Here is a 17,386-nt window from a genome sequence, read left to right as displayed (position 1 = left end):
TAACGTGAGAGGGCGTAGTTTTAAGGTGCTTGGAAGAAGATACAGAGGAGATGTCAGGGGTAAGTTTTTTTACGCGCAGAGTGGTGAGTGCATGGAATGGGCTGCCGGTGATGGTGGTGGAGGCAGAAACAATAGGGGGTCTTTTAAGAGACTCCTGGGTGGATACATGGAGCTTAGAAAAATAGAGGGCTATGGGTAAAGCCTAGGTAGTTCTAAGGTAAGGACATGTTTGGCACAGCTTTGTGGGCCAAAGGGCCTGTATTGTGCTGTATGTTTTCTATGTTTCTATACTTATGGGTTTATTACCTCAGTGACCTTAAATATAACTAACATTAAGACTTCTCTGTTTTCAGTATGCCATGTTCCTATCCCTGGTGTTCTTGGCAGAATTGGTTGCTGGCATCTCTGGATTTGTATTTCGACATGAGGTAGGTGTATCTTGAAGCGACAAGGAGCACCACTTCCTTAGACTACATGACCTGGGATTTTAGTGAACTGAGAAGATTTAAGGGGTGCTCTCTTTCTAGAACTTATGTAGGATTTGCAGTTACCATTTAGCATTTAATTTAATGTAACTTCTTTCTTGGTGTTTCTTAATGTTTAATATGCTTCGTATTGGTGGCAGATGTATCATTAATTGGATGGCTTACTAGTACTGGTTGTGTTAGTTATTGAATAACAACTTTAACTAATTAAATAAATGCAATTGTCAGTTAAGATAGGACTGTCCAGAGCAAGTACATTTACATTTGCACCTCAAATCACTTTGATACAGATGATGTGACATTTATGGGCAGCTTTATACAGACACATCCCAAAGAAGAGCAAGAATTCAGGCGGAGGATTGTCTGAACCTCAGGGAGCCAACTCAAATAACTTGCAAGAGCCGGAGTCGGAATTCAAACAGATTTCTGCCTTGGCTAACAAGTACATTGTACCTGTTGTTTTTCAGAATAAAAAGAGGAATTCAAGGCTGGATATATAAATGCAGATCTAGCAACTGAGTAGCATGTCCAAGGGTGATGGCAGGATTGTGAGTGAGGGAAGTCATGAAGAGCAGAATATTGGTGATAGAGCTGCTTTAATTAGGGAGGTTGTAGTTCCCTCTACAGCTAAGAAAGAGAACCCCAAAGGGCATAGTGGACACATTTTCACAATAAGGGTACAACAGCTGGTGAGGAGCTTGAGAAGGGAGGGAGTAAATTCAGTTGTCAAGATCCATGTTGGAACTCAGAAGAGGTCCTACTTCAAATCATCAGGATTAAGCTCTACAATAAAAAGTAGTTTATTCTACCATTAAAAAGTGGAAAAGTCGTACTACATAAGCATGAAACTAGTTATTCCATACATAGGTCACTGCACACAGTTTTGGTTACCATTTCACAAAAAGGGTATGAAGAAAGTAGAGAAGGTCCAGTTTCTAAAGATGATATTAAAATGCTAGGGTGTATATTTCAGGAAAAGTTGGACGAACTGAGACTTGAGAGTAGTAGGCTAAGGGGCGACCTAATAGAGCTTTGTGAAATTACTTTTACAAATCTCTATTAGGCTGCACAGAGAGACAGTGTTTCAACTTGTAATGGAGACCATCAACATAAGATAGTCTCCATGAAGTCCAATAAGGAATTAAGAGGAAACGTGGTTACACCAGGAGTGGTGAGGGTGGGCATCATTCTACAACAGGGAATGGCTGAAACAAATAGTGTTGATGCATTTAAAGGGAGGTTGGCCGGGTATAGGAGGGAGTAGGGGTTAAACTGATGCAGATGAAGAAAGATTGCACTCAAACACAAAAGCCAGCAAGGGCTAACTTGTTACAGTCCCACATACTTCTTATGCAATATTATTTTAATTAGAACCACAACATAATTTATCCTTTGCTTTGATTCATGTGACTGCTATATTCAAAATTAGTATTTTTCATCCACAAAGTTGCTGCATAAGTCAGTGCAGAACTGTGCTGGTTTGGAATATCCATGCTCTAAACAGCAGAGCAGCGTGAGGGAAAGAATGATTTATGAAAACATTATTCCACAACGGTAAACATTAAAAGGTAAAAATATACCCAATCTATTATTCCTGGAGTAAGATTCCTACCACTCTATTCATAGAAAATTAGCAACATATGAGATTGGAAAGTAGAATGAAGCTTCAAACCTGCAGTGGCAAAAAAAGGGTATAGGTGTAACAAAAAATATATACTGCAGCTGCACTGGAATTTAGACAAACAACAATTTGTGAACTGAGATGTTTTTCCATTGCCTCTAAACAAAATGAATACATTATGGTTACACTCACATGAGAACGTCTGCAGATGCTAGAAATCCAGAGCAATGCACACAAAATGTTGGAGGAACTCAGCAGGTCACGCAGCACCAATAGAAAAGAATAAACAGTCAGTGTTTTGGGCCAAGACGCTTCTTCAGGATCTGAAGAAGTCCTGAAGAAGGATTTTGGCCCAAAACGTTGCCTGTTCACTCTTTTTCATAGATGCTGCCTGACTGGCGAAGTTCTTCCAGCGTTTTGTGTGTGTTGATATGGTTACATTCTTTACATGCACATTTTACTTTGTTAGTGCTCTCACCTCTTCTTCTTTAACTTACCCTCTTTCCCACCATCACTTCATTATCTTCATTAGTGTTTCCAGATCCTTGTACTACTCAATTCTTCAATTCTCTTCCATTAAAATACATACTGATCTTCAAAATCCTTGCTATAAATTTTTTGTCAGAGTTTTTTAAATCATATTTACTAATGTTTCCCTCTCCTCTTCGAGCACCTGATCTATCTACAGAATGGTTTCGTAGTGAGGGAGCATCTGTGGAAAGAGAAAGAAAATTAACATTTCAGGTCAAAGGTTTGACAAAGAGTCTGACAAAGTTGAAATTTTAATTGCATTTCTCATTCACGTTACTGCCTGATCTGGTTTTCAAGTGGTTTGGGATATTACATTATGCAAGTGATAGTATAAAAATAATTTCAACAGCATCTTTTGTCCTTCATCCAAACAATATAACTTGTTCTTGTCGTTCTGCAGATCAAAGATATTTTTCTCAAGACCTACACTGATGCTGTTCATAACTACAATGGAAAGGATGAGCAGAGCCATGCTGTTGATGATGTGCAGAATAGTGTAAGTGTATCAGTTATCTATGTCAGATTCATTTCTCTTTTCAAATCACACCACCTTTGGCAACTGACTACAATAGTAGACAGAGTTTATAAAATATGAAACCAGAGTGTTGACATGGTTATAGCTAGTAGTACGACTGCTCATCTCTGCTTCTTTGTTTTGGCATTTATTTTTGAGATAAATCTATTTTTGGCAAACCTGTGTAGTAATTGCAGTCGCTTAGCATAATTAAAATAAAGTTATTGTTATAGAAATGTAGCTGGGCCATAATTGGGACAAACGAATTGATACGCCATGTTAAGCAGTAAGAAATGAAAATATGAGGATACATATATCTCCCAGTCTCTATACTCATGACTGCATGGCTTAACACAGCTCAAACACCATCTATAAATTCATTGAGACATCACCATTGCCAGCAGAACCTCAGATGGCAATGAAGAGGTATACAGGAGTGTGATAGATTGGCTGATTGATTGTGAGGTTGCTGGAAAGAGTGAGCAGCTTCAAGTCTCCTGGATGCCAACATCTTGGCGATCTACCTTGGGTCCAACACATTGATGCATTCATGAAGAAGGCGTGCCAGTGGCTGCACTTCCTTAGGAGTTTGAGCAGATTTGGTCATCTGCAAATTTCTACAGGTATGGAGAGTATTTTAAATGTTTGCATCCCAGCTTGGTGTGAAGTCTCCAATACATAGGATTGCAAGAGGCTGCAGAGCATCGTCGGCTTGGGCACTTTTATCATGGGCACCATCAAGGACATCCTCAAGAAGCAATGCCCGAAGAAGGCATCATCATTAAAGACCCTCACTATCCATGGCATTCCATTTTTGTGTTACTTCTGATAGGGAGGAGGACAGAAGGCCTACACCCAACGTTTTTGGAATAGTTTTTGCCGTCACGTTTCAGAATGGCCCATGAACATTACCTCACTATTTGTCTTTTACACTATTTTTTTTCCTCTGGCACTGTGCTACTACTGCCACAGAACAACAAATTTCACAACGTATGTCAGATAATAAAACCTAATTCTGATTCTCTGATTTAACGCTAGTTCATTCATTCATGGGCTGCTTGCCATGATGAAACTTAATGATTGCACTGCATTTAAGAAATATCTTTCTTCCTCTTTAAGACCACTGTAAAGTCTTAAGTCTATTCTATTATGTACTCAGGTTTTCTCACCACTTTCCTTTTCCTTGATTATTTCCATGAGTTCAACAATGACAAATTCATACTTATCAGTTGTTTGTCTTTTCCAGCTGCGCTGCTGTGGTGTACAGAACTATACAAACTGGAGCACAAGCACCTATTGGTCTGAGCATGGCTTTCCTCGCAGTTGCTGTATAAAGAGCAGTGACTGTAACCCTCAGGATTTACGGAACATGACTATTGCTGCCACCAAAGTCTACCACCAGGTATATATTTGGCTGTGATAAGTTTGTAAAACTATTGGGAGACATATAGGGATGTATTGGAACCAGTACAATTTGGCCCAATTAAGTGGCTGCCCCAATTAGCCAAATGTTCATGAAAATAGTTAAAAGGGCATAAAAAAGACAAATTGCCATTTAACTGAGTAGCAAATTGTGTACTGAAAATGAAATTAGAAAGCTATCAATACTACTACAGTACTTTAAAAATGTATTAATTCCTTATAGTTATTGACAGAGGAATTACGCTGCCATGTTCCTTTGACTTTAACTGAACAATATCAGCAGAGACACCTAGTGTAGATAACGGACTGCCTTCAAACAATTTTCATCAATTGCATCCTCCAAATCTTCGTTTTCATTGTAACATTCAAGATTATTGTCAATGCCTTCAAATTCTTTGTAGTTCCTAATGTGGTGAAGTAGTGAACTCGCTTCATTTTCACTCCTGTCAGTTTCTGGCACTTCCAAGCCTGATTGCCTGAAACTGTCGTGAGCAAAACTGATCTGAATTGTCTTGCTGCTTATTCCTGGCCAACTCTCAGTGACAAAACCACAGCTTTTTGAACACAAGCCCACAAAACTGATACTAAAAACTGTTCACTCTAAGCAAGGTGTGGTGTCTGATGGCCACACAAGTGCACGTGTCAGACGCTAGTTAGAAACTGTTTGGCAGCAATCTCCTGCCCCAATTAAATGGCATGGTGTCCAAAATAAACTAAGGAAATCCTGGATATTTTTTGATTGGTTTTTGTTCTTTAAGAGTTGTCCCAAATAAGTGATTGTCCCAATTAATCAATGGCACAATTGACTGTATTAGCCTTTTTTATGTAATACCCCATTAGTTTAGAATTGACAAAAATGCTAGGAATTTTTGATCATATTTCATTCCACTACCTCTGGATTCCAAAGATCACTTTGCAATTAACCATGTGGTCATGTATTTTCCACAAACAAAATGGTCAATCTACAAAGCCTCAAACGCAAAGTTATGAATTAATCAGTTTTTGTCTGGTTCCAGGCGGAAAGAATGCTCAGAAACAGAGACAGAGGGACTATCCTATGAGTTGAAATTGGGTAGATTAGCCTATGCAGTCCAGAAGATTGAATTCATTGACACAATTTTAAGGAGTTTGACAAGGCTTTATCCTGTAGTTGTGGAGTCCCAAATCAAAGCTCACAGTCTCAGAATAAGAGCTGATTTACTTTGTGAGTGAATGGGTGGTAAATCTTTGTAACACTTTACCCCAGAAAAGTCTGGACACGGAACTATTCAAAAGTTCGGCACTTCTTGAGAGCAGATTGAGTTGTAAATAGTCACAATTCCCTTGATGCTCTGATGGATTAAGAGCATCCTGGTGCAACATGAGGTTGGCAGACTTGAAGGCACCAAATCCAATATCAGAGAGATACAGTCTCAGTTTCAATAATAACTTCTGAAGGAAAATAGATAGTGTACATGAATTAAATTACAGAACTAAGAGGGAAACATTCATTTGTGACAATAAATGGACAATTCCATTAAATAGTTGGCATAGCCACAATGGACCAGATTACCTCCTCCTATTGTGTAGGATTCAGTGGAACCAGATGACAACTGCTATGCATGTTCCATCCTTTACAGATTATAGAAGTAAATTGGGTGAAGATTTGAAAAAAAATCCACGTGTATCAAAAAGAAAAATATGGTCTAATGATATACTGTATTTTTACATTAATAGAACAGAGTAAATATATTAGTGGATGGATTAAAATGGAAACAATTTATTTGTTCATTGATTTAATTAACAGGGCTGCTATGAGTTGGTGACAGGCTTCATGGAGACAAATATGGGAATTATTGCTGGGGTTGCATTTGGAATTGCCTTCCTACAGGTACAAACTGTATAATATTAGTCCTTTTATTATACAACCCATTGTGCAACTTTGCTTACCAGAACTGATATTGCCAGAGAATAAATTCATTATTTCACCCATTATAGCTTCAGTTACATTGATTTTCTTCTTGTTTTGAACAGCTTGCTGGATGATTTATTTAAATTCATTTCCTCCTTTCTCTCCGTCCCAAACCTAAGAAAAAATTTATGTCACTGTAACAAATTATCTACAGAATCTTTCTCGGGCCCTCTACTCTGACCTCCAATCGGCCAATCAAGTTGTCTTCAAGACTTAAACCATTTATGAATCAGTCTGCCAGCATCTCCATCTCCTTCATAGGATATTGTGCCGCCATCTTTTCATCTCACTCATGAAGTGATCTGCTAGAGATGCTCTTCCCATCTCCCAGTCTGCCACTCTAAATCCCAACTCTTCCACAACCTTTTTGTCCCATTAACCCAGTCCATTCCCTCTGTGCTTTTGAAAACCTTTATGGATGAATCCACAAAGTACTTTCTTCCAACTCGCATTCAGCTCTCAGTGAAATCAGTTGGATTGACAGTACCGTCCTTCTTCAACACATCAAACAGTGGTAATAAAATGTAATGACTATTAGTTTCCTGAGCTATGTGCTTTTTTTGGTACAGCCCTCCTCCTAGGTAGGTAGAAACTTGCTGAGATATCTGTTCCAATATGAGTAGATTCTGCCATTGCAAACAAATAGGCCCAGATTCAAAATATACTGTAGGTTTCTGTATTTAATAGCATTTTACTCTGCATGCTAAAACATTAATCATTTCTCAGCCCTGAATTCCGTAATAAAAAATTCTCCGAAGTAAAGGAAATTTAATAATATTTAAATGTAATTTATTCTGATTTGTTTAAATCTGTGCAGTTAATTGGAATGTTGCTGGCCTGTTGTTTGTCCCGATTCATCACTGCAAACCAATATGAAATGGTGTAATACATGCAAGAAGCAGGTAGGTTCCTTTTGCAAGTAAAATTTAGCTCTGGTTTCTATATAAATGAAATAAGATCAACATTCAGCAGTCTTGCATAGCACAGATAATTGGGAAGTGTTGAGAAATGGTTTCACAAGTGGCCAATGGTTTATGATTGAGTATTTACTGCCCAAGAAAAGGTGCAATTCAGATCCCAGATTTCATTTCAGAAACACAAGTGATTCTGCAGATGCTGGAAATCCAGAGTAACACACACAAAATGAAGCATCTTGACCAAAGATGTCAACTCTTTATTCCATTCCAGAGATGCTTCCTGACCTGCTGAGTTCCTCCAGCATTTTGTGTGTGTTACTCATTTCATAAACCTGCTTTTCCTTTTTCCTTTGGATTTAGAGAAGAAAAATAAATTAGCAATTTCTGGAATAACTCAACGAAATATAGTATCAACTGACCAACTGTCCTGATACAGGTTTTGTTAAACAGAGAGAAAATGTGAAGAGTTATTATTTATAATCCCTTTTAGATGTTGTTCCATCATGTTATTATACTGAGTGGATCAAATCATACAGTTGCTGGAATTTGCTGTTAATTGTCCTCTAAGAAATAGCTAGGTTCAGAAGTTTGTGAGGTGATTGCACTGGGGAGGGCTGGTGGAGATTTACAAAGATTTTCTCAGAAGTGGGGAGCATTTTTTATGAGGAAAATTTAGATAGTCTGGAGTAATTTTTAGAACAATTTTCCACTTCCACACACACACAAGAGATTATTAGACAAAATTACAGTCCATGGGATTGGAATAAATATATTGTTACGGTTAAAGGAGTGTTTAGCAAAAAGAAAATGTACAACAAAAATAAAAGGCTCAAGATGCCTGTCAAGATGGCACCAAGCTGTGATGTCCTTCAATATCATGGCTCAGACTTACTATAGTTGTTTTTTTTTTCATATAGATCGAAGGGATAGTTTTGGGCGCGGCATAAAGAGCTAGGGGTCAATTTAGGATTTAGGGACAGGGATGAGGTGGAGTTAGAGGTCAGGAGCAGTAAACAAAGAGTCTGGACAGTAGTTTGAGTTCAGGTCAGTGTGCTTCGCAATCAAACATCCGTTTTCCCGGAGGCTGAGTCGGTGCACTCCATGGTCGAACATTAGCAATCCTGGCTGGTTGATACTGTATTTTCAGATGTTAGTGAAGTCCTGAGGGCAAGGCCGAAAGTCAAAATCCAGAGGTAGAAGCTTGAAGTTTGAAGACTGAAGGTAGAGGCCTGAAGGAGTTACCAGGGTCAGAGATCTGTGCAAATCCAGAAATCAAGGCCCAAAGGTCAAACCTGTGATCAGTGAGTCCTTAAGGTGGGGTCTGAGGTTGGAGGCCCCAATATCTGTGAATCCAAGAATATGGGGCTAAGGACCGGAAGCTCGGAGGCAGCCTGTCCTGGGCTTGGGAACTGTCTGTGTTTGTGGGTGGGATAGAGGCTTGTTTTGCTGTTGTTGTCTTGTTCTGTTTTGTTTTTGCTGCTGATTGTGTTGCTGTGCTGAATTAGGTGTGCTTGCTGTGTTGGCACCAGAGAGAGTAGTGACACTTACAAGCTGCCCCCAACATATTCATGGGTGTGTTGGTTGTTAGTACAAAAAAAGACACTTTTCACTATATTTAAATATACATGTGATAAATGGATTTGAATTTTGTGGTCAGTTGGCTGTAACTTGTAGGGTACAGTAGGGATTGCTGCTGGAATCTCGATGTTCATAGTCTTCATCAATAACTTAGATGGGGCACCAAGTGTAACATATCCAAATTTGTAGATAATAGAAAGCTGGGGCTAGGTGGGTTGTGAAGATAATGTACTGTACGTATAAAGGTTTGAAACTAAATAAATGGGGAAAGGACAAGGTAAATGCAACATATTGTGAGGTCATCCATTTTCCTGAAATAGAAAAGTGGAGTGCTTTTTAAGTGGTGAGAGATGAAAAGGTTTCCATGTTGAGAGACCTAGTTGTCCTCTGCATGAATAACTGAAAGCTCATCTGCAGGTACAGTAAACAATTAAGAAAGCAAAATACATATTATCCTTTATTTTAAAGAAGATTTGAATTCAAGAGAAAAGACATCTTTTCATATAGGTCCTGGCTGAAGCCATGCCTGGAATAATAATAGCAGGTCTGGTCTCTCTACCTATGAAATGCTATACCTGTGATGGCAGAAATACATTAAGTGTTCTCTGGATTAATTCCTGTGACGGGTTGAACTTCGGAAGATTTAAACAGATTGGACCTATAAAGTTAAGAAAATTCCAAGGTAATCGCAATGAAACGAACAGTTGGAGTTGCTGGGATGATGTTTTCCGATCTTTAGTGTCTAGAACTAGAGATACAGTCAGTCATTGAGGACAGATGATCCTTAGCCAAGGGTAAGTTTTAGCTGAGCGGGCAGGGAGATGGGGCATTTTAGAGAATTTCACAAACTTCACCTGGAATTTGAGTGAGGCCTGTGTCGGTCAGATTGAGTCATGGTCACTGTGTCCTCGCTGTCTAGATATGCAAGCCTGGGCAGTACGATATGGAGAGTGAGCTGTTGACCATGTAGCAAGCTCCCGCTCTCCATGCATCTGATGAACCCAAAAGACGGCAGAGATTGATACAGTTTAGTACCAGAAGCATTGTAGGAGTTGCCAGTCAGTATCGAGCTCAATGTAGGACTGCCATAGGGACTCCTGGTCCAGATTTTTCCCTAGGGGTTTAGTCCTGAAGCCTTCCCTGTGAGTGGGTATAGCTACAGGGCAGCAGAGGTTTGAGATGAGATCCCAACCACGGATGACGAAGCAACTGGTTTTAAGGCACCAGTAACCCGCCTTTGCCCCTTCTGTCAGCAGAAATGGTTCCGCCGGGCTTAGAACTGAGCCACACGCGAAGGCCAAGTGCTAGACTTGGTTGTCAGAGGTTATTTGAGCCACATGCCATTGAGAGCGTTTAATAGGAGTGGGAGCTTGTTCCCATTACCATCCCCGGCTATAACAACTTTAAGGAATTTAGTGCATCTATTTCAGGAATAGGGGAAATCATTCTATGCATTTTATGTCCTTGGCTTTTACTTCCGTTAAGATGGTAACACACTTAGTTGCAGCAGCCTTCCCGGGTCCAGCAAATGGTGTAATTGTTTTCTTGTGATCATACGACCTTGCTGGATATGGGTAATACAAAATGCTGTAAGTCCAGTTCATTAGTTCATTGGTGAAACCGACAGCAGAGGTGCTGCAGTGTCCCCTGATGCAACCACCTAGGGGAAGAGGTGCTGGAACTGGTATAGGAGGGAACTGAGGCACAGCAGGCGCTCTGGAATCCACACTGGGTTTGGATCTGGTCCCCACAGTCCAGCTCTCCCATCGATGCTGCACTCCAGATTTTGCTCTCTTGAAGACCAGCTGGACTGCCTTAGTGTGCAGTAGACACAATGTGAGATGAGGAACTGCTAGGTGCTTGTTCTTGCAGAAACATGGCTCAAGGACAACAACCCATGCACCATCAGTCTTCAGGCCATGCCACTCAGGGACTTGTGCAAGGATTATTTTGTTCTACTGTAACTATATGTGCTGTATATATTGTGCCTTACATCTTGGCCCCAGAGGAACAATGTTTCATTTAGTTGTATACATACATATAGTTGAATGACAATTTAGATTCAGATTCAGTTTATTGTCATTTAGAAACCACAAATGCAATGCAGTTAAAAATTGAGACAACGTTCCTCCAGAATGATATCACAAAAGCATATGACAAAACAGACTACACCAGAAAATCAAAATAACATTTGGCAATCCCCAATCCAGAGTCCGGAGAGGCTGCTGCGTATTAATATCGCGCTACCGTCTTAGCGCGTTCCCCAGAAAGGAGCTGCAAATCCACCAGACAAAACAAGTCCAAAAACTAAACAAAAATTGAACCTGAACTTGCACATAAGGAAACTGAAAGGAGAATTCTGGAATTTTTCCCATCTTTTATTTATAGTAACAAATAATGATGATTATTCTCATGTATGGTTTGACATTTCATACATTACTGTTCTAGCACCTCGACTCAGAATGGGGAAAAATTGATTACTGGAACAGAGTTATGTTTGCATTGTTATAATTGATTCTCATTGATCAGGTTCATGGAAAATTATTGATAATTTGAGTGATATATCTTTTCTGCCATGAAATTAAATGCTGCCTTCATTACTAGGTCAATAAGGTAAGAAAGGCAAGGAGGGAACTCTGACAATAACTCAAATGCATTCCTTCAAATAGATTTTTTTTTAAATCTTGTTTACAGTTTTGTAATGACTTCTTTTTTATTTTGCAGGAGACATCATCTTTAGGCAGTTTCTAATGTAGGATTTGTAGAAGACCAGCCGGCATTCTAGGAACTCAAAATAACCTTTCTATTATTTGTGGTGCATAAATTTTTGTCATTCATTCGTGCAATAAAGAGTAGCTTCTTATTACATTGAACGTAAAGGCTCTTAAGATGCTGGAGACTGCAATAGTTTATTTACTTGGTCAACTTAATGGAATTCATACTGTGATACAACAAGTACCATAATTGTTTTATGTGGCCCTGCATGTAGAAACATGAATTTTATGGGGATGGGGTTTGCAGGTGGATGGAGGCTGTTCAGTACTGTCACTGGAATTTCTCAAACAGTATCTTTTATTTATAGTGACAAATATTGATAACTATCTCATGTAGATTTTCAGGTTATGATTCAAATCATACACAACTATTGATATGTCATATGGACTTAGAAATGGGGAAGATGGATTACTGTGAGAAATACAGTATATGAGTATTAACATAGGGCTTGAAGGGAAAGGAAATGTGATTTCCCTGAATCTAAACTACAATTCAAGTTTTGTAATTATGATGTCATTAAACATCACTGCTTATGGCACTGTATGTAGCCTCCTGTCCTTTGTAAAATGTAGTTATACAGTTTGTTATGTGAACCTAGTAAATAATATTGCTTCAATTTAAAGTATTTGTCTGTTAGCATTTACACTGTAAGTAGAGGGCTGTTAATCAACCATTAACTTTAATTTTTTTCATTGCCTTATGTAGCAAGAGATGATTCCACAAAGCAGGTTACTTAATAAGATGGGATAGTGCTAAGCAAGTCAAAAAGAACAATGCAGAAGGAAATTGTAGTTGAAACTGAAGTATTTTAAATTTACCACCAACCAGCATGCCAACATGACTGCAACATTGTGTGCTTTTGTGAGTTCTGTATTAATAAAATCTGTTAATTACAATTGTTTCCAGGTCACTTTTTATGGTTACCATGCAGTGAATTATATATTTAAAGGTATAATTTTTCCTATGATACAAACTCTAAACCTCATTTAATTACACTCTTTTAAAAGCCATTGATTAAAATTGTGAGATGCAGCCAAAATAATTTTAAGGTTTCATATTCAAGATCTGGTAGGTTAATTCTTAACTTGGAGATTAAGTTAGATTAATCTGTGTTTTGGATTCTCCAATGTAGGGAAGACTACATTCTGAGCACTGGATACAGTGTAAATTGGAGAAGGTACAAGGGAATCTCTGCTTCAACATGAAGGAATGCTCAAGTCTAGACATGGTGGGAAGGGAAGAGGTAAAAAGACAAGAATTAAAAATTTTCTGATGTGTGGGACAGTGCTGTGACACAAGGTTCAGTGTCACAAAGTAACACATAAGAGATGACGGTTCATCAAATGGGAATTGAAAAGGAGGCAACACACAAGTCCACTCTTTCAATAATGTGTTTTAAATCTGAAGAACCAAAACTGTAAACATTTTAAGGAATAACTTTGAGCCACTGGATCAGGGAGTGAGTAACATAACATCTCTTTACCAGTAAGGAGAAAACCAACCACATATTGTAAATCTAACATTGATAGTGCAATATAATGAAGAAGTATAATGGTTATACTTCTTCTGAACTGTGATCACTGCAGCCCACTGCCTGCAATTTCCTTTTTTAAGGATGTTCTTTTGAACAACTAAATAATCTGGTGCTTTTGTGATCTCATGGGGGATTTGATGAACTGAACTCTCAAGAGTGAGGGTATAGCTGGGGCAGCCATCGATGAGGGTGGACGATGTGTCAAGGACTGAGAGTGGAAGACAAACCTGTGGTCAGCTCTGTTACTCCAAACTGATTAAAGTGTCAAGCAAGGATAAATTTGTTGAGAAGGGTGGAAAATTAACAGATCTCTGACTCTCTTCTTGCTACCACTGTTGAGCAGGAGGCGCAGGAGTCTTGGGTCCCAAGCTGCCAGGTTCAGGAGCAATTGTTGCCCTGCACTCACTGGGCTCCTGGACAGCCTTGACTTGCCTCTGCGTTGAACAACCTCTGCAGCTCTCGACACATTTTTGGGGACCCTGCAGTTCATGTAACAGTTTTCTCTGTTTTTTCAATATTAGTGCGAATTTTGCAGATTGGATATGTGGTGGCTTTGTTGTGTGTGTTTTTAGTAAATTCTATTGTGTTCCTTTGTTTTTGTGAGTGCCTGCAAGAAGGTATATCTCAAGGTTGTATATGATATATATACTTTGATAACAAATTTGAATTTTGATGGCCTCCATTTCTTCAAGTCTATTGCTCGCAGTGTGTCCTTTCAGTCCTAACGATAAATCCATCTCTGTGTCTTGTGACAGTTATTTGGATCTTCATCTGTTTTCCTCTTTTGGATAGTCAAAGAATCTTGATTTCTGCTTTTGATTTGAGTGTTTAAACACCAGATGTTTTCCGATGGCAGCTCCAGGAAAAGTTCTCAACAAGGCATTTAGTGAGCTCTCGAATCCTTGACTTGTACCACTTTGCTTCAAGTGGGCTCTTGCTCTATTCTTCCTGGCCTTGTCTCCAGCTATTTGGTTTTCCCCAATGTTCAGTGTTATCTATAATGACGGCACTGTTCAGTACTCAGACCAGCTTGTTCCATCCTATCATTGTTCAAAGTGCTCGACTCTCCCTTGCAACAACCAGTTGCAAATAAATAAGGTAGTGATATTTAACCTTAGCAAAGTCATACTTTCTACTTCAAGCTTTACGTAGCTCATCTATGTATACAAGTATGAGGTAAGGCAGAAATGCTATTGTTTGCAAATTTATAAAAAAACAATGCAGTAACACACACAAAATGCTGGAGGAACTCAGCAGGTCAAGTAGCATCTACGGAAATGAACAAACACTTGGGCCATGGCCCTTCTTCAGGAATGGAAAAGAAGGGGAAAGGTGCCAAAATAAAAAAGATGGGGAGGGAAAAGAGGATAGCTAGAAGGTGATAGGTGAATCCAGTTGGATAGGAAAGATAAAGGGTTGGAAAGGAAGGAATCCGATAGGAAAGAAGCGTGGACCATTGGAGAAAGAGGAGGAGGAGGAGACCCAGGGGGAGGTGATAGGCAGGTAAGAAGAGCTAAGAAGCCAGAGTGGGGAATAGAAGAAGAGAGGAGGAGAGAAAAATATTTTTTTTTACCAGAAGAAGAAATTGCTATTTAAACCATCAGGTTGGAGGCTGGACAGACAGAATATGGATGTGTGACATCCAGGCTGGAATCTGTGCTGCCACCCAGTGTTCACTCAGCAGAAGACAAGCTGTACTGTGGTCAACTGCAGATTTCTGTGCCATTCATGGCCTCAGGATCCAGACTTTTTTTTGCATGGCTATATTTTACAGATAGCTTACAAGATCTTAATATCTTGTACGTGCAGATGAAGGGTCCCGAAACATCGACTATACTCTTTTCCATAGATGCTGCCTGGTCTGAGTACCTCCAGCATTTTGTATGTGTTATGAGTGCTTTGTGCTGTGTGACTGTTGGTGTTTTGCACATTGGCCCCGGAGTAACCCATTTAGCTGTATTCATGTATGGTTGAATGACAATTAGACCTCAATCGAATTGAATTCAACTGAATAAGGTGTTGCTCCTCCACCCTGAGGGTGGCCTCATCTTGGCACAAGGTGAGGACATGGACCAACATGTCTGAATCGGAATCAGAATTAAAATGTTTGGCTACCAGGAAATTCCAGCGTTGGTGGATGGAGCAGAGATGCTCAACGAGGTAGTTCCCCTATTTATGATACGTCTCACCAATTTAGAGAAGGCCACATCGGGAGCACCGAATACAACGGACAGCCCCAGCAGATTCACAGGTGAAGTTTTGCTTCACCTGGAAGGACATTTGGGGCCCTGAAGAGAGGTGAGAAAAGAGCTGAATGGGCAGGCATAGCACCAGAGATAAATACCAGGAGACAGAATAATTGGGAGGGATGAATGAACAAGGGAATCATGGAGGGCTGGGATTGAGGGGGAGAAGGTATGTGGTGGTAGGATCCCTTTAGCGATGACGGAAGTTGTGGAGGATGTTGTGTTGGATATGGAGGCTTATGGAATGGCACCGAAGGACAAGAGGAACTCTTATCACTGTTAAGGCAGCAGGAAAATGGGGTGAACGCAGATGTTTGGGAGATGGAGGATATGCAGGTAAGGGCAGCATCAATGGTGGAGAAGGGAAACCCTGTTCTTTGAAGGAGGACATCTCTGATGTCCTGGAAAGAAAAACCTGTATCCTGGGATCAGATGCAGAAGAGTTGAAGGAACTGAGAAAAGGGAATAGCATTTTTACAGGAGACAGGATGGGAAGAGGTATAGTCAAAATAACCGTGGAAATTGATAGGTTTATAAATGATGTTGGTCAACAGTTTCTCTCCAGATGTGGAGTCAGAGAAGTCAAAAAAAGGGAGGGAGGTGTCAGAAATGGACATTGAATTTAAGGGCAGGTGGAAGTTAGACACAAAGTTGATGAAATTCCCGAGCTCAGCATAGGTGCATGAAGCAGCACCAATGCAGACATCAATATAGCGGAGGAAGAGTTGGGGGGAATTATCGCTTGGAACATGGAGTGTTCTTCGTAGCCAACAAAGAGGCAGGCAGGGCTGGGGTTTATGTGGATGCCCGTGGCTGCACCTCGTCTGGAGAAAATGGGAGAAGACAAAGAAAAAATTGTTGGGAATAAGGACCAGTTCTGCCAGTCAAAGGAGGGTGGTGGTGGAGGGGAACTGATTGGTTCTTTAATTGAGAAAGAAGCAGAGACTTTTGTTGATGAAGGATAGATGTGTATAGGGACTGTGAAAATGAGGAGGTCAGGACCAGGGAATTGAAAGATTCTGAGGAGACAGAGCATGAGAAGTATTGTGGATATAGGTGGGAAGGGACTGGACCAAAGGGGGAAAGAATGGAGTTGAGGTATGAGGACACGAGTTCAGTATAGGTCTACCAATACAGAAAGCCTGGGTTAGCGGTAGCAGTAATTACATTGTTTCAAGTGTAGATGAAATTGTAAAAATCTAGTACAGTATTTATTACTTAAAGAATCACAAATTTCAACCCAAAATTGCAATAAATTTAAGATTGATTTTTAAAAAGTATTGAAAACAACCAATAATGGAGAATGCATAAGAAGTTGTGAAATAATCACTGTCTGAAAAAGAGCTGTGCTTGGGACAGAGGAGGAAATTTCCAGACCTGTCATTTCCCCCTCTTGAGATCACCACGCTAAAGAATTTTACCTATCTTGTCCAGCACTGTACAACCCATAAAATTGGTTATTTAATATGATGAGCTAGTGTTAGACAAGTCAAAAGAACATTACAGAAGTAAATTGCGGTTGAAACTGATGCACTTACAGCCAGCATGGCGGTGAGTTCTGTATTACTAAAACTTGTTAATTACATTCGGTTCCAGGTGGTGTTTTCTGGCTACCCTGCCGTGAATTACATATAATATTTAAAGTTATAATTTTTCCTAGAATGCAATCTCTAACTAGTATTTAATTTTCCTCCTTAAAAAGCCAGTGATTAAAATGGTGATATTATGCAGACAAAATAATTATAAAGATACATATTCAAGATCTGGTAGGCTAATTCTTAACTTGGAGGATTTTGTGGGGGAATTGTTAAA

The 17,386-nt window shown here is 39.6% G+C and overlaps 1 protein-coding gene across 1 annotated transcript in view; it reads left to right on the top strand.

Moving 5' to 3' along the window:
• The window catches only part of tspan7 (tetraspanin 7), a 105,617-nt gene extending 92,927 nt beyond the window's left edge, over window positions 1–12,690 (top strand). Inside the window, exons 3-8 of the mRNA XM_073045559.1 lie at window positions 354–428; window positions 3,038–3,133; window positions 4,398–4,553; window positions 6,360–6,443; window positions 7,342–7,426; window positions 11,744–12,690. Of these exons, the coding sequence (XP_072901660.1) occupies window positions 354–428; window positions 3,038–3,133; window positions 4,398–4,553; window positions 6,360–6,443; window positions 7,342–7,410 (480 nt within the window). The 3' untranslated portion in view covers window positions 7,411–7,426; window positions 11,744–12,690. The remainder of the gene's footprint in view (window positions 1–353; window positions 429–3,037; window positions 3,134–4,397; window positions 4,554–6,359; window positions 6,444–7,341; window positions 7,427–11,743) is intronic.
• Window positions 12,691–17,386: the final 4,696 nt, after the last annotated feature.

This window comes from Hemitrygon akajei, chromosome 5, assembly GCF_048418815.1.
Source record: "Hemitrygon akajei chromosome 5, sHemAka1.3, whole genome shotgun sequence".
Taxonomy (NCBI): Eukaryota; Metazoa; Chordata; class Chondrichthyes; order Myliobatiformes; family Dasyatidae; genus Hemitrygon; species Hemitrygon akajei.
Note: the sequence above shows the minus strand (reverse complement) of the source record. Positions and strands in the feature narration are given on the sequence as shown.